This window comes from Pongo abelii, chromosome 15 (assembly GCF_028885655.2).
Source record: "Pongo abelii isolate AG06213 chromosome 15, NHGRI_mPonAbe1-v2.0_pri, whole genome shotgun sequence".
Lineage (NCBI taxonomy): Eukaryota > Metazoa > Chordata > Mammalia > Primates > Hominidae > Pongo > Pongo abelii.
In genome coordinates, this window is record NC_072000.2 from 68,342,777 (window position 1) to 68,363,870 (window position 21,094).

The 21,094-nt window shown below is 41.5% G+C and overlaps 1 protein-coding gene across 13 annotated transcripts in view; it reads left to right on the forward strand.

Moving 5' to 3' along the window:
• SYNE2 (spectrin repeat containing nuclear envelope protein 2) overlaps positions 1-21,094 on the forward strand; it is a 368,208-nt gene that overhangs the window by 319,718 nt on the left and 27,396 nt on the right. For all 13 annotated transcript variants that reach the window (XM_054530190.2, XM_054530185.2, XM_054530188.2 and 10 more), the window contains 4 exons: positions 1,135-1,260; positions 8,543-8,698; positions 10,671-10,829; positions 12,204-12,370. In XM_054530190.2, the coding sequence (XP_054386165.2) occupies positions 1,135-1,260; positions 8,543-8,698; positions 10,671-10,829; positions 12,204-12,370 (608 nt within the window). The remainder of the gene's footprint in view (positions 1-1,134; positions 1,261-8,542; positions 8,699-10,670; positions 10,830-12,203; positions 12,371-21,094) is intronic.

Genomic DNA, 21,094 nt, shown 5'->3' on the forward strand with positions numbered 1-21,094 from the left:
TATAAATACCCTATAGTTGAAAATGCAGGCACCTATTTTGTTCAACAATTAAAATTTGAAGAAAAGAGATGGTTGACCCTTGACTTGGCTTTTAACCCCAGATCCACGGGCTAGTCATTTTTCTCTGAGCCTTAGTTTTCCCATTTTAAATATGATAATACTTGTTTTAAATATGATAATACTTTCCCTGTCTATCTCCTAAGGTTATTGTAATTACAGTGAGTTAATAAAGTTGAAAATGCTTGTAAACAGGAAAGTGCTTTAAGCAGAAGGTGGTAGTCAGCACAGTGGTGAGAAATGGAAAGTGAAGGTTGAATGTGAAAAGGTCACTAAAGCCAGGCTGTAGAAAGGAGAAGACAGCCAGTAGAGGAGAGGGGTGACGGTGGAAAAGAAGACAAGGAAGGTGGCTGAGTGCTTGTGTTCTGTGGTGCTATCATAGCATATACCAAAGACTGTCAATGCTAACAGTTAATCTGTACAGTAGCCTTTAAGGTGTGAACTCTTCCAAAATTAAAGTAGAAATCACATTGGTTAGATGAGAGGGATTGGGGAGGGAGGAAGAACTTTTTTATTTTTATTTATTTATTTATTTTAAGATGGAGTCTTGCTCTGTCACCCAGGCTGGAGTGCAGTGGTGCAATCTCGGCTCACTGCAGCCTCCGCCTCCCAGGTTCAAGCAATTCTCCTGTCTCAGCCTCCCAAGTGGCTGGGATTACAGGCACATGCCACCACACCCAGCTAATTTTTGTACTTTTAGTAGAGACGGAGTTTCGCCATGTTGGCCAGGCTTGTCTCAAACTCCTGACCTCAGGTGATCCACCTGCCTCAGCCTCCCAAAGTGCTGGGATTACAGGCTTGAGCCACCATGCCCGGCCCAGAAGAACTATTCTCAAGCAAAGGCTAGCCTGGTGGTTGAAATGAGCCACAGGTAAAGCTGCAAGGAGGCTCGAGTCATATTGGTGTTCCTTCTGCTTTTGGAGACCATAGTCTGCTCAAGACAAGGAACTGGGTGTCTGCGTGATTTATAAAAACAAACTTAATAGAAAGATTATGTGGATTAAATGAGCTATTCTATTTCTACAATTCATTCTAAAGAGCAAAATACTTACCAGTTTTAATCTTGTTTTCAAATAGACCTGGGACCAGTGTGAAAAGAAAATCAAGGAGTTGAAAAGCAGGCTGCAAGTTTTAAAGGCACAAAGTGAAGATCCTCTTCCAGAGCTTCACGAGGACCTCCATAACAAAAAAGAGCTGATTAAGGTATTGAAATCCAAACAAGTGGCCAAGATAATCACTTAGCTGTTTTCTGAGTACTTTGAAGTGCTTCTTTGCCTCTTTCTGTGTTGAAACTGAGTTTTCATTTTCAATCAGAAAATATTTTCCCGATCTGTCTAACATAACATGCTCGTCTCTTAAGGAATTAGAATTGATGCTTTTTACGATTGTTGTTTGAAGATGAGAAAGACTTTTTAAAAAACTCACTTCTTAGGATCTTAGGGGTTTTCTCCTTCAGGTCCTCTTTCTGTCTGTTCCTCCTCTGTAATACAAGATGTGGCCTCTGAGATTCCTGTAAAAGCTGTTCCCTTATCAGATGTCCTTTTCTTTGAAACAACAGTAAAATATGACTAAAGAATTCATTTTTGAAAGCCAGTAGGTTGGGGTTTGCTCCAGTATAGCATTTTTATAAAACCGTCCAAACTATATATTCTTCCTAATGAATACCACACTAGCAAAGCTTCCTGGATATTTTAGGCCTCTGCTGGAGACAAGGCAAACTTATAGATAGGAATTGGGGCCAGGAAAATTCCCAGGTCAGCAACTCCCTGCATCTCTTTTCTGTCTGCAGCTTTGATGTTTAAAAGGCATTGAGAGACTGTTGGAATGGTCTTTTAATTTTTTTCTTCCTTCAATGACTTTCAGGGATCAAATTGAAAAAATTAGGAAGAAATGAATAGTCTCATACTTAAAGTTGGGCCAGAAATTACTGTCTTTCTCCCTACATCTTTTTTCTTTGTTGTTAAAATGTCTAATGTGCTAAGAGGCATAACAAATAATATGACAAACTGCCATGACACCATCACCCAGCTAAAAAATTAAAAAGTATACACACAATTCAAGTGTCCTCTATGATCTAACTTCTCCTCCTTAGAGGTGTCAGTAACCCTGGATTTGGTGTTCATCATTCTTACACATGTCCTAATAATTTTAATACATGTGTTTGTAGGTGTCAGTGTTGTTTGTTTGTTTGTTTGTTTGTTTTTGAGAGACAGGGTCTGGCTCTGTCTTCCAGGCTAGAGTGCAGTGGCACAATCTCAGCTCACTACAACCTCCAACTTCCCAAGCTCAAGCGATCCTCCCACCTCAGCCCCCCGAGTAGCCCGGACTACAGGCATGCGCCACCATGCCCAGCTAATTTTTGTAGAGACAGGGTTTTGCCATGTTGCCCAGACTGGTCTCAAATTCCTGGGCTCAAGCAATCCTCCTGCCTTGGCCTCCCAAAGTGCTAAAATTACAGGCGCCCAGCCTTCTGTCAATGAGATGTAGAATTGCTTTCTGTTTTTAAACGTTATGTGGCTAGGCATGGTGGCTCACAACTATAATCCCAGCACTTTGGGAGGCTGCTGCAGGAGGATCTCTTGAGTCCAGCAGTTTGAAAGTAGCCTGAGCAACAAAGTGAGAACCCCATATGTACAAAAAAAAATTTTTTTTAATTAGCTGGGTGTGGTGGCACTTGCCTGTGATCCCAGCCGCTGGGGAGGCTGAGGTGGGAGGATCCTTTGAGCCCAGTGGGTCGAGGATGCAGTGACTCATGAATGTACCACTATGCTCCACGCTAGATGACAGAGTAAGACTGTCTCTAAAAAGTAAACAAAATACATAAATTTTAAAACTTTATATAAGCAGTACTATATATAATGTAATTTGTTTTTCTTTTTTTAAGACAGAGTCTCCTTCTGTCACCCAGGCTGGAATACAGAATGGCGCAATCTCGGCTCACTGTAACCTCCACCATTCGGGTTCCAGCAATTTTCATGCCTCAGCCTCCCAAGTAGCTGGGATTACAGGCGTGTGCCATCAGGCCTGGCTAATTTTTTGTATTTTTAGTAGAGATGGGGTTTCACCATGTTGGCCAGGCTGGTCTTGAACTCCTGGGGCCTCAAGCAATCTGCCTGCCTCGGCCTCCCAAAGTGCTGGGATTACAGGCGTGAGCCACAGCGCCTGGCCTACAATGTAACTTTTTTCCCTCATTATGATTTGGAGTCATAGATGTTGGTACCTAATGCACATTCATTCTCATTGCTGTATAGCATGCATTGTAAGAATATACAACAACTTATATATCCCTTCTGTAGTCGCTTGGTATTGTCAGATTTTTTTTAAACTTTTGCTAATCCAGCAGCTGTGAGATAGTATATCTTCATAGTTTATTAGTCAGTTGCACATTTTTTTCATATTTGCCCTTTTGTGAATTGCCTATTTGTGCCTTTTACTGATTTTTTTCCACTGGGCTATTTGTCTTTTTCTTACTGAGTTGAAGGAGCTGCTTATTTATTCTAAATATTCCTCTTCTATTGAGTATATACATTGCAAATGTCTTTTCCCATCTGAGAGCCTGGTTTTCTACGCTTTCCTTGGTATTGCTGGCTGAACAAAAGATATTTTGTTAATGTGGATGAATTTGTCAGTATTTTCCTATATGATTTGTATTTTCTGCTTCCTTTGCAAAATCTTCATACTAAAGTCATAAAATACGTGCTTACATTCTCTTCAAAAAGTTTTTGGTTTTTGATTTTCACATTCACATCTTTATTCATTGAGGAATTGATTTTTGCATACGTTTTAAGGCAGAGATCCATTTTCTAATTTTATTCATATGGATAGCCAGTTGTCTTGGTGCCTATTTATTGTCTAATGTCAAATATCAAATTTCCATAAACGCAGGATTTGTTTCTCAGTTCTCTGTTCCATTGGTCTGTGTATCTCAGCTTTAATATCAAACTGTCTTGATTACTGCACTTTATTGTAACACATCTTTATTTCAGGTGTGATGTGTACCCACACCTTGTTCTCTCACATTACTTTGGATGTCCCTGGGTCTTTGATCTTCCATAACTTTGAGGAGCAGCTTGTAAAACCATGAAAAGTTCTGATAAGAGTTTTAATTGAATTGCATTGAATTTATAGATTAACTTGGATAATTTTTTTTAGTATTCCTGCTCATGCTCATGACTGTGGTATATATTTCCCTTTGGTCGTATTATTTAGTTGTTTTCACTAATGGTTTATATATATATATATATATTTTTTTTTTTTTTTTGAGATGGAGCTTCGTTCTTGTCACCCAGGCTGGCGTGCAGTGGCACGATCTTGCCTCACTGAAACCTCTGCCTCCGGGTTCAAGGGATTCCCCTGCCTCAGCCTCCCATGTAGCTGGGATTATAGGCACCTGCCACCACACCCAGCTAATTTTTGTATTTTTAGTAGAGACGGGGTTTCACCATGTTGGCCAGGCTGGTCTGTAACTCCCAACCTCAGGTGATCCACCTGCTTCGGCCTCCCAAAGTTCTGGGATTACAAGCCTGAGCCACCACACCCAGCTTATTCTTGTTATAATTTTCTTAATCACAAAAGATATATCTTTTGTTAGATTTATTTCTTGGTGCGATATTTTTGAAGCTATTGAAAATACTGCCTTATTCTAATTATATTTCCTAACTGATTATTGCTGACGCCTAGAAATGCAATTGGTCTTTGCATATATGTTTAACCATCTTGTTAAACTCTTATGTTAATTCGTTTATGTATTTTTTTGGGTGTCTATGAGACCATCATCATCTGTCAATAATGACAAGGTTATTTTTGTCTGTTTCTTCTTTTTAATATACTTTTTTTTTTCCTATTTTTCCTACATGGGTCAATACCTTCAGAACATTGTTAAGCAGAAGTATTAATAGCTGAGTCTTCCATTCTTGATTTTAGAAGAAAATGATTCTAACATTTCACTGTTAAATGTGATATTTGCTGGTGATGTGTCAGTCAGTGGCTTTATTGGGTTAACAAGATTTCTATGCCTAATTTTCAAAGTTTTTATCATCCCTACCTCATTAGGTTTAGAGCAAGACTTTGGTAACAACGGAAATAATTTGGAGTCATGCTCTCAGCTGAAACACAGAGTTTCCTTCCATAAGGTCTAGAAACCTGTGCAGAACATGAAATGTAAACCCTTGAGCAGCCATAATTTTTCTCAAGTATCACACTTCTCAGTTTCCAGTGGGATCTTTTCAGCTTTCACGGTCTCAGCATCCTATTTATCAGTGTAAAGAATCAGGGAAAGGCAAAAAGCATTGAGTTCGTTCAACCCGTGACCATATTCTGAAAAGATCCCAAGTAACCCAAAGCTTGTCCAGGTCAGTGTGTTTCATCCCTGATTCACCTGGAGGAAATACGCTAGCCACTTGGCCAATTTGAGTTTGACTTTCCTCCTCATAAAATTATATTCCCTTCTAAGCACAGCTGCAAAAAGAAAAAGATAAAAGATAAAAAAGAAAAATTATATTCCCACTACAGCCAAGTTGAGGAATGGAATAATTTCCTTACATATATGTTTTATATATATTCTAACTTCACTATTATGAAAATTGCTACAATGGACATCTGTGTTTCATAACACTTGTCCAAAGATTGAGTCCTTGGAATAGTTTGGTTTTTAAATAATTTTTGTATAAGTAAAATTTTTCTCTTATCAGTTCCTCTCCACAGAAGCAATCAATGTTACAAGTTTGTTGTATTTTCTTCCAAAGATAGAGTATGCATATGCAGGCCAAAATTTATTTATATACCCATTCTTTTTTGGTCCTTCTTTACCCAAATGGTAGTACAGAGAAATGAGACTTGACAGTTCCACTGGTAATTGAGTCCACAGGCAAGGCTTAAATGCTGTCCTGATACTGCAGAGTCCAGTCAAATCCTGTGCAACACACCGCTTTTTGCAGCCAAACAACTTGAAATTTTACATCCCATGTTACGTAAAAATTTGGAAATTTTCAGGTATTCTTGTGGTATAGATAATTTATCTGGTTGAATGAAGATGGTGGAAACTTACCTGATTTCTCTTTGACAGTTTGGTTGCAAGTCTGGGGCAATTTAATTTAAAGACAGGCATGATTGTTGACATTTTTATACAAACTGATCGTCAGCTATAGTAAACTTCCACAAGAGACCTCATTCTATATATTGTTTGACTCCCTGCTTTCTTCGTTTAGTCTTTATGAACATTTTAAAGCTCTCGAGACATACTGCCAAATTGCTTTCCTTTCAGCAGTACATCCTGGTATCTGAAAACTTGCTGTGCAGCAGCACCATGGCAGGTTCTGGGCACTGAATCAGTGAGCAGTGTTGTCATGGTCCCTGCCATGTGTGGAGCTAATGGTCCAGTCTGCCAGAGAGACCTGTTCACCAGATAGCCACACTATGCATAGGGGTGTGTGAGTGTGTGTGAACATGGTGAGTGTTAGAGGGGAAAAGGGCAGGGCAGTGAGAGTAAAACAGGAGTCTCAACCTTATCCAGTGACTGTACACTTTCCGATTGTCAATATTATAAGTATTCAAACCAAACTGATTGAAACCTGGCTGGACATAACTTGGCGGCCGAGCCAGCACCTCTGAGCAGGGCACTGGACAGACTGAGCTTCCTGCCACCTGACTGGGAAACTCTGTCTGAAGCTCAGAGGTTTCCAGATCTCCAATTTCAAGTCAGTAAGTGGTACACCTCGGCTGGCAGGTGGCCCCCTTTATGTTATGTAGCTTTCCAAAGTGTTCCACTGTGGAATCTGCTGTCATCTACTTTACTGGAACCAATTGTGAGACCAAAAGTAGGTAATAAAAATGTTAAATACCTAATGATTTATCTTCTGAGAAAGGTGTGTTAATTCCTCAATCTTCATGCAACCTTTAAAAAGAATTCTCTGGGCCATTTTATTAAACATAAATTCTTGTTGGTAAGTTATGAAATCATGCCAGTGTAGCTTTTAGAACTCTGAAAATCAATCAGAATTAACATATTGTTAGGGCCTTTCAAACTTATCCCTGATTTTAGGCATAGTATCAGCAGGGCATGGTGGCTCGCCCTTGTCATCCCCACACTTCAGGGGGCTGAGGCAAGAGGATCACTTGAGCTGGGGAGTTTGAGACCAGCCTGGGCAAAATGGTGAGACCTCCATCTCTACAAAAAGATATAAAAATTAGCCAGGTGTGGTGGTGCGTGCCTGTAGTCTCAGCTACTCTGGAGGCTGAAGCATGAGGATCACTTGAGCCCAAGAGGTCAGTTGAGGCTACAGTAAGCCATGATCGTGCCACTGTAGTCTAGCCTGGGCAACAGGGTGAGACCCTGTCTCTTAAAAAAATAATAAAAATTAAAAAGGCATAGTATCTTACTTCAGATTTCATTTGACAGATAGGACTGAAGACCCTTAAAATGTGCCAAGTCATGAAGAATTGTAAGCACAATAAAAACCTGGTGGACTCTTGAGTGTTTTGGTCGTTTCCTTTTACCTTCCCTGCTGTGAAAGTAAATCTCTTGAGTAAATCCTAGATTACAGAGGGTTTCAATTTGACAGGTGCTTCTTTTTTTTTTCTTTTTCTTTTTTTTTTTTTTTTGAGTTGGAGTCTCACGCTGTCAGCCAGGCTAGAATGCAGTGGCGCGATCTCGGCTCACTGCAACCTCCGCCTCCTGGGTTCAAGCAATTCTCCTGCCTCAGCCTCCCGAGTAGCTAGGATTACAGGCGCGCACCACCGCACCCAGCTAATTTTTGTATTTTTAGTAGAGATGGGGTTTCATCATGTTGGCCAGGCTGGTCTTGAACTCCTGACCTCAGGTGATCCATCCATCTCGGGCTTCCAAAGTGCTGGGATTACAGGCGTGAGCCACTGAGCCCAGCCAGTGCTGCATTTTAAAAGATAGATGTTTCCATGGCCAGAAAAATATCTGCTAACTAATCTTTGCCAATTATTAGAAAAGTTTATTTTTTCTTCTGTTATACTTACTCATTATTTTCAAAAGTTAACCAAAAATAATTCCCTGTGAACAGAAGTCGTTGCTGTTACGTGATTGCCACAATAGCGGCGATGCATTTCTTAGGGTTTTTTAAAATGGAAAAATCACATTTTATCTGAAATGTAGTTTCAGGATTAAAAATTCTATGTGTGCATGTGTGTGTGTGTAAAGATTATTAGACTCCAAATACACTTTCCTCTAAATAAAGACCTATGTGACTTTAAAATAGAATAAATTCTATCAAAATCAGAGCTACCTGAGGAAATGAAAATAAAGGTAGAAAAGAGTTTTCCTTTGATAAGAAGGTGGTGGAGAACTGGCCAACCACAACTGCAGGCGCTCGTCTTGGGCTGTTTCCCATTCAGAAGGTCCCTCCCCTCTCCTGGCCTCCCCTCCCCCAGGGTCTAATCAAAGGATTAGCCTACAGGTTTGGAAACAACAGCCGCTTGAGTTGAAGGCTTTTTACCCCCTTCTTGTGATTAAATGCAGGAACTGGAACAGTCTTTGGCTAGCTGGACTCAGAACTTGAAAGAACTTCAAACTATGAAGGCGGACTTAACCCGGCACATTCTCATGGAAGACGTGATGGTTTTGAAGGAGCAAATAGAGCATTTGCACAGACAATGGGAGGACCTCTGCTTAAGGGTAAGTCAGCTCACTGCAGGGCACGGCTGTTTGGGAGTGGATTGAAATGTCTCAGAAGGCCAGACAAAGTAGAAAGGAGCTTAATTTCATTGAACCGGAGGCCCTTTTCAGTGGGACCGCTCGCCTGGCCGCTGCTCCTTTAGAAGGCAGCAACATGGTTTAACAGATTTGACCCTTTTGTTTCTCCAGCGCTAAATGCTAGAACTTTGCACGCTTTTAATGAGCTTTTTTAAAAAGTCACTTTAAGTGGAGACAGAAATTGCAATTCTGATCAGATGTGTAGACTGCTCTCTGGCTTGTGTAGGTGGCAAGTCCTAATCAGTGTATCAGAAGCAGGACCCAGTGAAGAGGTCCTGTACTGGGGAGTCTCTTCTGGGCCTAACAGCAGGAGTCTTACTTAATGCTCCCTTACTTCAGGCATGGGAGCGTTTCATATGAGTACTCTGCATTTACAGGAACCTGATGTTTATTTCAAGTAGCTGGTTTCTAAAATCCTGTAAGAGAAATGATCAACTGCTATGTTGTCTCAATGGATCACTTCAACTTATTAAGAATGGGATTGTATTAATAGAATATTATACGGTATAGGCTTGTGACAAGATCAGGATTGAATTAAGGGGTTCAAATAGTCTTAAAGATCTTTGTTTTAAGAACATAGAATTCCAACGAAAATAAATTCCTTAATCTCATTTTTGTGAATTAAGAGATGTATTTAAAAAGTTGAAATTCAGACACGTTCTCCTTGATTTTAGTATTTAATATTCACAATGTACCCTAATTTTAAATGTTCTTTTAGAACTTTTCAATTTTTATACAAAAGAAAATGTTTAGAATATATGAAAAGTGTTCTGAACGTTAAGGTAGACAGGAAGACTGGGGCCCAGATGTTCCTAATTGTTACTATTATGAAATCAATCAGAATGCCAATGTGCAAAATGCCAGGATTTTTAAAAGATAAACAGATGCCCCGAGGAATGAAAACACAACACTTGTTTTTCTAGGATAGTTTTTCAAGCCTTTTTAACACGTTTGGCTGGCTAGGATATATAAGCATTCGGTATTTTCTCCTCCGAAAAGAGCAGAGGTTTCTTTATACACAGCAGGAAAATCTCAGCGAATTCAACCTTGGTTTCCTGGTCCATATGCGGGGTGTCAAAACTTTACCAAAAGAACTCTTAGCCACCCCTTTTAACACTAAGATTCTGAAGATTCTTAAAACCTGGGAATTCTTTTGTACATCTAGTTAGGCTAATTTGCATTATTTAAATTTATATTTAGTGAAATTTAAACCTTTGAGGAGGACCATTAGCTGATGTCAGTTTAGGGGTTACTTATGCATAATGGGGTATTGGGTATTTTGGGGTCAGCCTGCTTGCTGCAGACCAGCTGTTGGTGATACTTTTATGGTTTCCATCCAAAATCCAGTGCATAACGGGCAAGTGGGTTAAATGAGTGATGTACATTGTTTTTGGTTTTGCTTTGTTTTGAAGCATAACACTAAGGACATTTAAACGGCTGTAGTTTTCCTGGTCCATTTGCATTATAAATGTTTGATTTACATTCTATCTGGATTAATAGTTTTTAAGTTAAATAGGACATTGTCCTTATGTTGGTATAAGGATTTGATTCGTTGTTAAAAGGGCAAGGATTTGGGTTATATCTTCATCTAGCCTTTCCTGTTTCTAATTTTTAATATAACCAGATAGTAACATATGAGTATTGGGTAAAACAGTCCTTCCAATCAGCTACATTTCAGGTACAGTATTTATTTTGTTATTTTTTATGGCATTTATCACAGGTGTAAGGAACTTCCGTTGATGCTAAACCCTAGGTTTAGAAGAGGCAAAACCAGACAAGGTTGAGTGTAGAGAGCTACTGATTAAAATGAATGAAACTCAGTTTTTTTGAGGGAGAGAAGGGGGTGCTTTCCTTCCTGGCTATACTCAGCTGCCAAATGTATTTTCATTTGCAGGTGGCTATACATAAACAGGAGATTGAAGACAGACTCAATACATGGGTTGTATTCAATGAAAAAAATAAAGAGTTGTGTGCCTGGCTGGTGCAGATGGAAAACAAAGTTCTACAGACAGCAGACATTAGTATTGAAGAAATGATTGAAAAATTACAGAAGGTAAGGGAGGACACCCCAGGTGGATGTAGTTATGACTACCATGGAATTGTCGGCCCTTCTCACTCCTAAGCCCAAACAGGGGCAATGTTACAGGTGTTTCTGGTAGCATTTTAGAAATTTGAAGGGACTTCACTATTTTTGATCCTTTTGAGAGAACAGTTGGAAGAGAGAAGGTTCCAGAGAGATGGGAGTGTGAGACCATTGTCAGTGGGCATGGTACTGAGGAGAGTTGCTCTCTCCATTAGGAAGTTTCGCCAGGGAAGGGGCTTACATATCCTTACACGTCAGCTGATACCCCAAGTGAGTTAGGGTTTCTCTAGTTGTTATTAAGAAGCTCCCCTTGGCCTGGCGTGGTGGCTCATTCCTGTAATCCTAGCACTTTGGGAGGCCAAGGCGGGTGGATCACCTGAGGTCAAGAGTTCAAGACCAGCCTGGCTGACATGTTGAAACCTCGTCTCTACTAAAAATACAAAAATTAGCCTGGTGTGGTGGTGGGCACCTGTAATCCCAGCTACTTGGGAGTCTGAGGCAGGAGAATTGCTTGAACCTGGGAGGTGGAGGTTGCAGTGAACCGAGATGGTGCCATTGCACACCAGCCTGGGCAACAGAGCAAAAATTCCATCTCAAAAAAAAAAAAAAGAAGCTCCCCTTGCCAAAGGGGAGAGGCCAACAGCAGTGAGGCTCATAATTTTGAAATGGTCAGTGGTCTCCACAGGGAAAAGTAATAACATTCTTGCTGCAGTCACCTAAAACACCACCGAGTCAAACCTCTGGAAAACTGTAACCGATGGCAGCCTAATTAGTTATGCTCAGTTGCCCTCAGCTCCCAAGTAGGTTAGAAGAAATCTGTGAGAGGAAACAGAGGGCTTTTGAATTAAATAACTATTAAAAATAAAGTAATTATTGCCTCACATATTTTGCATTTGCCTGATGCGTGTTGCCTGACTTTTTAGCTACTCACTGAAAAGTTAGCTTCATTAGAAGGTATGAGGTTTTGAGACAGTGTCTCACTGTGCTGGAGTGCAATGGCGAGATCATAGCTCACTGCAGCCTCAACCTTCTTGGCTCAAGGGGTCCTCCCACCTCAGCCACCCGAGTAGCTGGGACTACAGACATGTGCCAGCATACCTTGCTAGTTTTTTTAGAAGTGGGGTCTTGCTATGTTGCAATGGCTAGTCTTGAACTCCTGGACTAGAGTGATCCTCTTGCCTCGGCTTCTCAAACTGCTGGGATTATTGGTATGAGCCAGTATGCCTGGCCAATTTTTTTTTTTTTTTTTTTTAAATTTCAAGAGGCAACTCTGTATGTTTGTGGCTGGAGAAGAAATGAGTTTAGGCTAATTAGTCAGGCTTTATGTTTTGGTGCCTTTGCCAGGACTGCATGGAAGAAATAAACTTGTTTAGTGAAAACAAGTTACAGTTAAAGCAGATGGGTGACCAGTTGATCAAGGCCAGCAACAAATCGAGAGCAGCTGAGATCGATGAGAAGCTCAACAAAATTAACGATCGTTGGCAACATCTTTTTGATGTCATCGGATCAAGGTAAGAAATGGGCTAAAAATGATTACTCTCCAGGAACAGTAATTACTTTACAGATCTAGTAAACTGAACCCAGTCTTCCTCTAAGATGATCCAGCAATTTTATAAGTTTACAGATTAAGGCAAAGTTTGGTAAAAATGAGTGGAAATTCTTTCAATGTTATAAAAAGAATTAGATGCTAGTATATCCCACCTTAATATTTTTTCTTTAGCTTACAACTTTACATGAATTAGAGTAGTTTTAAATGAGAGTTGGAAACTGATTTGGAAAGGGATCCTTGGGAGGGGGTATTGTTCAGAAATTCTGCCTCTGTGTTAGCATTTGTGTGTCCCCACAGTGGAGCCATGCCTGTTGCTCCTGCCTCAGGATGGCAGATCAGGCAGGTGAGGGCACAGGCCTGGTTTCTGGAGGCTGGGGGCCCATGACTGCCCCACTACTTGCACTCAAGGCAGGGGCAGGAGTCTACTCTTAAGTGTGTGGGCTCAGAGTGCCAGGTCTCCCATGGGTGTCTTGTCTTAGGATATGGATTTGGGCGCAGCCAAGTCCTAAATCAAAGGACCACAAATCAAAGCTATATTGGCTGGTGCAATCTTATCAGAAATAGCGCTGATAATTTTACCTCTCCTCCCAAAATGATGATGATGCCCAAAGTTTTTAAATGTCTTCAAACTCCCCCTCTAAAGACAAACCCCAAGTGGATGTTTATTCAGTGGCCACCTGGCATACAGCGAACAGTCACTTGGCCTTGGAACCACTTGTGCAGCTATGCTTCCACTGGCCACACGGGTCCTTTCCATAGCAGTGTGCTCAGATGTTTTGAACAACACATAGAATTTGAAATATACAGAAGAACCTATAAGGTGAATAAAGAATTGGGAGGTGATAAAAGTAAGACACTCTTAATAATTTGGCATCTTCTTTACCTCATTGTTTACTGGAAACCACAAGTGAACCTGAGTCAACCAACAGAGGCACCGGGCTAAATGCTATGAGAATTACAGGCAGGAAGTAAGTTGAGTCAGTTACATTAGTGGAAGTAGGTATCTGAGCAGCTGTAAAACCAAGTGGTTTGAGAGCTCAGATCCCATCTTCCTGGGATTAGGAAGAGCCTTACAGAGGGGCTGCGTTCCCACATGGTCCTGAATGAGGGATTGCGGTTACTGGTGGCAGAGAGAGAGAGACATATACATTGAGAGCAAACAGGTACAGAATAAAGCAGCATCGAAGCCGTTCAGGAAGTGATGAGAAGCCCCATTGGCCCCAAGCATAGGAGATGAGCTAGAAAGATGGGCTGGGGCTAAATCTTAGAAGACTTTAAATCTCAGCTACATACTTGGCCTTCTGAAAAAATATCTGAGTCATGCCTTGTTCCTTAGCAGTGGAGGGTTTGCTGAAGACAAATATTAGGGGGATTTGGCTGGCAACATAGACTGGCCCAAATTCAACTTCTCTCCACAGCCAGTTGGGGGAAAAAAACAAACCTACAGAAATGTATGATGGAAACCTAAGTAAGGATTAAGAGCACAAGTTTTGAACCATTCCTGACTTTCCCACTTATTCACTGTGGAAACTTGAGTATGTGATTTAACCTTTCTAGGCCTCAGTTTCTAAATCTGTAAAATGGGTCTAATTGGCTTACATCAGAGGCCACTGGTGCTGTCTGCTGTGAGGATATGTGTCATGCCTTTGGTATAGGGCCAGCACAACACATATGAGCCAGCATTTATGGAGTGGTTGTTTTCGTTACTTTTCCATGAGAAGACTCTTAAGTCGTGTGTTTATTGAGTGGAAGATGATTCTGTCGGTTACGTCTAGTGATGAGAGGTCTTTCCACAATGAGGCCTGCAACTGGACTACCTAATTCTCAGAGCTTAGAGTAGCGCATCCGATGTTTGTTGAAATGAATGAATGTTTCAGTGCATTCGTTAAGAATAAGATAATTTCTGTGGGATAAATTGTGTCTTTGTGGTCGCCTTTATAGCCTAAGTCTTCTCGGGCCCTTGGCACTAGTCAAGGGTATGATGGCATCACACCCATTCATGGATCATACAGGATCAAGATCTAGCTAATGTTTCCTGAAGGTTAGAATGACAGTCCATTTTTAATCATTCATGCTCTGCTTATATCACTTTGGAGTTTAACAGGCTGTTTGCTTTCCTCTCTCACTCTTTGCCTGTCTTCAGCCAACCTTTTGGTGGGAAAGAGATAAAACACTGGGTAAAATTTTATTGATCTTTTTGGAAAGAACAGCTGGGGGAAAAGGAGTTGAAATAATAGCAAATATATTGCCAGCTGCCTATATTCTTAACAATATGCCTTTTTTGTGTGATTTCACTTAAACTTCACTGTGATTCTGAAAAGTAGATACCATTGTCCCATTTTACACACCAAGAAGGAAACTGAGGACTGAAGCTAAGCAACTTACCCGTAGTTACATAGCCAGCATGTGACGTAACCAGGATTTCAACTCAGGCAGTGTCACCTCCCTGACAGCCCAGACCCTCTCATTTGAAACACTGAAATGAGCAGTACATGCTGAGTGCTAATCCCCTCAGCACTGAGGAATTTGGGAGGGAATCATTTTTCTTATTTCAAAGCAAGGGCCAGGCTGAGACAGACAGCTAGAATCTAAGAAGCTCTTAGCTGAGTTTATTGTTCAGGTGAATCTGTGGGTTGAGGCAGCAAACTTGGACCTGTCATAATCAGCCTTACATAGAATCAGCCTTACATAGACTCCCTGATGCTGACTTCACCCTGGGCCTTGTACAAAGGAAGGGAAGGGTTGGAAGCACAGGCTGCAAACTTTACATTTGAACAGTGGCGACAAGAACCTGCTCTGCGGGATGCCCTGATGGCTTCATTTGCCCACAGGATCCAGGACACCATGTAGCCTCTTCCATCCTGCCCACAGTATTCTGCTTTGGCCCTGTGGGCAGGGAACAGCATCTCTTGTTAAAAATAAGATCGGCCAGGCATAGTGGCTCACGCCTGTAATCCCAGCACTTTGGGAGGCCGAAGCCAGTGGATCACCTGCAGTCAGGAGTTTGAGACCAGCCTGGCCAACATGGTGAAACCCCATCTCTACCAAAAATACAAAAACTAGCTGGGCGTGGTGGCGCGCACCTGTAGTCCCAGCTACTCAGGAGGCTGAGGCAGGTGAATGACTTGAACCTGGGAGGTGGAGGTTGCAATGAGCCTTGATCACACCACTGCTCTCCAGCCTGGGTGACAGAGCGAACTCCGTCTCAAAAAAAAAAAAAAAAAAAAAAAAAAGATTGAAAGGTGATCCTACATAGGTACCCGGCCTTGTTACTGCGAGATCTGAACTACAAAACTAACTTCAAGGTTTAGAATGGTTTTCAGAAGTCCAAGGCCTCAATAAATCAGTTTTAATTCACTGGAGGAAAAAATGGGATTTAGGATAGGCTTCCTTAAAAACCACATTAGATTTCTGATCATTTCAGGTGGTAGCCTCCGTTGTTGGATAGATAGAGGAAACCAACATTGCTTATTTTTTAAGTGCTAGGCTCCTCACGTAGATTATTTCATTTTAATTCTTAAAACAACACTGCAAAGTCGTGTGATTCTTCATTTTACGGAGAGGGAAACTGCAGCTCAGAAAAGGTAAATAATTTAGCCAAGGACAATGGGAATTCTGCCCGGGACAGGAATGTGCACATAAGATTACTTGGGCCCTGGTGTGGGTATAAAGAGGCCCGTGATTGGCTGTCCCTCAGAGTTGCTCTGGGAGCTTTTAAAAGTCCTCATGGGCCCTTAGGCAGCTTCTTACAATGGTGACATCTACACTCTTATGAAACATGCAGGTAATTTCATCAACAGAGGTCATTTAAAGCACTATATATATGTTTGGTGATTGTAATTATGTAGAACCCAAGTTGATTTGATGACAAGAAATATTATATGCTACTACGTTCGTTTGTCAAATTAAAGGAAGAGTTAAACTTTTTTTATCTGTGTCTATTAGCCCCTCTCCCTCCTCTTTTCTTCTTCTTTTTTTTTTTTTTTTTTTTTTTTTGAGACAAGGTCTGGCTGTATGGCCCAGGCTGGAATACAGTGGCACAGTCACAGATCACTGCAGCCTCTACCTTTCAGGCTCAAACAATTATCCTATCTCAGCCTCCCAGGTAGCTAGGACTACAAGTACACACCACCATGCCCAGATAGTTTTTTGCTTTTGTTGTTTGTTTTTTGTAGAGATGGGGTTTCACCATATTGCCCAAGCTGGTCTTGAGCTCCTGGGCTCAAGTTATCCTCCCACCTCTGCCTCCCAAAGTGCTGGAATTACAGGCATGAGCCACTGCACCCAGCCTTTGATAACGTCTTTGAAAAGTGACTCAGCAAAACTTCTGAATGCAAGACAGACAACTAAATTACAGAAGGTGTCCTTCAGAACTGCCAATATGTGCATTCCTCTGTTTTGGAGGAATCTGGATTACCTAAGAACAGTTAAGATACAAATTGTTGCGTGATAGACAAAAAGATGCAGGGTTAACCTTCACAGCCAGCACAGGCCAAAGCTCTGAAAAGATGGTTCTTGGATCTCATTCCCTCAATAGGACTGATGCAAGAGAAGGAGTTGACCTGCCACCTGTTCTCACCTGTGCCTCCCCTTATTTTTAAAAACCCAATAGTTGAACTCCTTAAAAATTCATCTACTTTTGTTTCCCAGAACTCCCTCCCCATTTCCTTAATGAGAACCTTGCTTGTCCTATGAACCAGAGCTCTGTAGACACAGGTGGGGCTGTGTCTTCAGTGAGTGCCTCTGGCGGGTTGCACATCTTGATGAATTCTTTTAGAGACTTGGGATCAGGGTGAGGAACTCTTTTTAAAGACTCTTTCTAGCAGCATGTGTGAATAATCTGATGAAAGCGTTCAGTACCTGATATAGGTTGGACAGCGAAGTGGAAAGGCATACCCTCTCAAAGTTTACGTTGGTTTTTCTCTTGGTTGGAATCATTTTAATGAAAATGATTTTAATTTTCTTTTTGCTTATCTGTACTTTCCAAATGTTCATTATGGAAGATGTCACGTTATAACATGTCGTGAACAAATGTCATCAATTTTATGTTCTCTCTCCTGAATTTCTCTCTGATGGTAGCACCACTAGCAAGGCCTGTCATCCTTATTAAGCCACTGACAAGGAGGGACTTTCCTAGTACCGTATGACCTTGAAGATTAGCTCCTTCCTGTTTACACTGAATTGCTCTCACTATCAGAAATATCAAATCCATAAAAGGAACTTTTTAAACCAAGCATAACTTCTAAATTTTGCCTACCAACCTGAAAAGCTCACCTACTTTATAGTAGTGGCAATTAAAATGTTATCATTAAACTCAGAAGTTATGACCGTGGCAATTGTGTGTTAAGATTGTTCTCCATGCCTTGTAGAATGGGCAGGAATACGTGTGCCTTTTTAAACTGATAAAGCTTTTCATTGCTCTCATTTTATCTGTATTTTCTCAAGGTTTTCTGGAAGACCAAACAATGCTGCTAGTCACGAAGTTGACTTGTGTTGGTCTTAGCAGGTTGCCTGATCCAGTGGGACTGGAAGGATTTAGGGATTATTTTAGCACAGGGAGAGCCAGATGTGAGGCTCCTCACTTCCATTTTCCTTCCCATCAGCCTGATCCTTCTGCCTCTAAAATGGGTGGCTGCTGTTCCCAGACCCTGCAGAAATGCCTTCCTGAGGGTTGGGGAGCTCCCCCAAGGAAAGAGTAGCCATCACTGGGGTAATGAGCAAGTAGCCTGATGGCCAGCATCAGGCAGGTCCAGTGTACTGAGCCTCAGAAGTTCATGTTCAGCAGGTTGCAGAAACAGCAGCCACGTGGGCCTGAGTTAGATGCAGCATTTTGGGAGAATTATTGCCAGATCTGCACTTCTGGTTCCACTGGTGTAGCACGTGTCTGCTATGTTTCAAGGTGGGGATACAATAATGACTAAATGTTGGGCTTTAGGGACTCCTGAAAAATGATATCGAGTCTCAGAATAAGGCTGGGAATGAGTCTAAGGTAGACTCGACACAAACCAAGCACTGCCACTCAGGATTGTCTGGAGAAACTGAGGCTATGAATAAGGAGGAATTTTCAGACACATTATGGTAAACCTTGGGAGGAGCTAGCAAGGAAAATTAAAAAATTTCTTCCTCTGCAGTAAATTCCCTTTACACTGCAAAATAGAATTTTTTTGCACAAAGCAGATAAACTAAATGAACTCTCTGACCCTCCTAAACCAGGATGTTCAGGACCAAAAGGGCAGAGCAGAAAAACCCCACAGGGAAATTTCTTCTTTAAGAGGACAAGAGGAAGGCATTCCTGTTGGACTCAGGGGCTTCAGATTTTGCTGTTTCTTTTAAACCTGAAACAGAGAAATTTAATTTGAGGAGGACAGAAATCCTCTTTTGCATGCCCCAAATCTAAATGTTTCTTCTCTCTGTTTATAGCACTTCATAAATAACCCATAGCCAAGATAACAGTGTGACTTTCTTCTCCCAGCGTTGCAATCCTGTAGCGTCAGAACAAAGACTGTGTGTGTGAGGAAAAAGCTGGAGATATTTGTTTATTGGAAGGGAGAAAACTGAGATGAAAAATTGCAGTTAGCAGGGGAGAAGGTGTCTTCCTTCCCGCTGGCATTGCCCTGTGCCTGCGAGCCAGCCAGCCGTGCTCACAAGGAGCCTTGGAGAGGGCTGCGTCCGCCTCTGTGCAAGATGCTGAACCAGTGAAGAGGGCACGCCGGGCAGGGGGAGGGGCTGCCTCGGCCCTGGGAGGTGGAGGTGCAGCCGGGAACTTGGAGCTTTCGCTTAAACATAAGGAATGATTTTTTCTCATCAACAGTAAGTGCCATTTTCATCATCAGCTCTGCCTTGGGCCGAGGCGCCAGCTGCTGTCCCTTGTGTCTTGCTCTCTGGCTGTGTCGCTTTGGTTACAATAGAAATCACCGATGAGATGGTGGCTGCGGAGTGTTTGTGCTCAGCCATCGGGGGATGGGTTCTTTCCCAGCGTCAGCATGCGTGTGGTGTCTGCAGTCTGCCTCTGACAAGCAGGGCAGAGGAGTGATTATGCCGTGTGGAAAATGGAAGTCCTCCGGTGACAAAAATGCTTTAAAGAGGCAATGAGCTTAGACGTGTATTGTAATGCCTCTGCCCCTAAATCAGGGCTTCAGGATCTTGGAGTAATGCATTATTTTGCCATAAGGATATTTAGTCATGTGAAAAGATACAATTGTACAGGATTTGTACAGTGTTTTTTGCAACTGACAGCTGCCCACAGGTTTGACTATTTGTTTATTTCAGTACAAATTCAGATACTTGAACCATCTCAGTTTTCCTTAGTATTTTTTAAATTAGGCATAGGAATTTTTTTGTTCACTTAGGCTGATTTAGGGCTTTTATAATTTAACTGTAGACTCCTGAGCACATAGAGGATAGGGCTAAATAGTAAATTATTCCATATGTATAAATTTGACATGTAAAGCCTTCATCATACATTGTTAAGGCTTAGGCTTGGTATATAGAATGTTGCTAACATGGCTTGATTTTGTTTGTTTGGAAGGAGAGCAGTGTTCGTCAATGTTATATTCTCATCCATTGCTAGTTAAAAGAAAAACTTTATTTGCCTTGATTGTTTTCTGCATTTTTACCCATAACCACTGCAAAAGAACTCTTCTAATTTAAAGCGGCTCTTAGGCATAATTCTTTTGTTTGGTTTCATAGAAAACATTTTGCTTTTGTTCAGGTCTCCCAGTAAAGAGCCTATGCAGGTGGAAAACTTCGCTTTTGTACCTAAAAATTTTGTTTTTCTGATTCTCATAACTGGGATTTAATTCAGGAAATCATGCTGCTTTTTCCTGGAGAAAGGTTATTTGTTGAAATGTCTATGTGAGAAATGTTAAGAGCACCTGGGTCAAAACCTGGACAAGTGCAGAGATGGTGGCCACGGCAGCAAACTGCTCAGGTGGTTGATGTCAGGCAGTGCTGTGGTTGCTTCTGTGTGCCAGCAGTCTGGTTTCTGAATAGGTTTTCTTATTTCCAGATACTAACTTTAGATTTTAAATTTTTCAAGAGCAGTATTAACAAGGCCCAACATGTGGAGGTCAGTTGCCTGGGTTGGCAAAAGACAAATACCTCCTGACCTGGGACAGGTGATAATTAGATTACAGTGTCTGTACAGAACAGAACAATACATGCTCAGCAGTGCACCTGATGAGTCCCAGGGTAAATTGTTACCTGATGATCAAAGGAACAACATTTAGATTCCCAGGCATTTGGGGGTATTAGGCCTCTGAATGGAGTTTGGGATATACTGGCTACATCCTGGCTGGATGAGTGCTTTGTCACTTGGTGACCTTCTTTTCCTTCCCTCCCACCTTCCCCTCCTCTTTAACTTGCACTAAGTATGCCTGTGATGTGAGTGTCTGTCACCGCTTCATTGGCTCTGTGTAAAACCAGGGCTGAGGAGCACGAGTGGCTCCTAGGCTGGCAGCACGCTGCTTTGTGGCAAAAGGGCTCTGATATGCTCTGGTCTTTACCTCTTTTCTTTAAAAATCTAACTTGGCCACCTCTTTTATGAAGAAGACAAATCAGACAAATTGGAAGGTATGAGTGAACATCATTTACTCCTTCAACAGCTATTTATTGAGCAACTCCTATGTTGTATTACAATGTCAACATTACATCTAAATTAGGTGATAACCTCTCTGGGAAGAAGTCC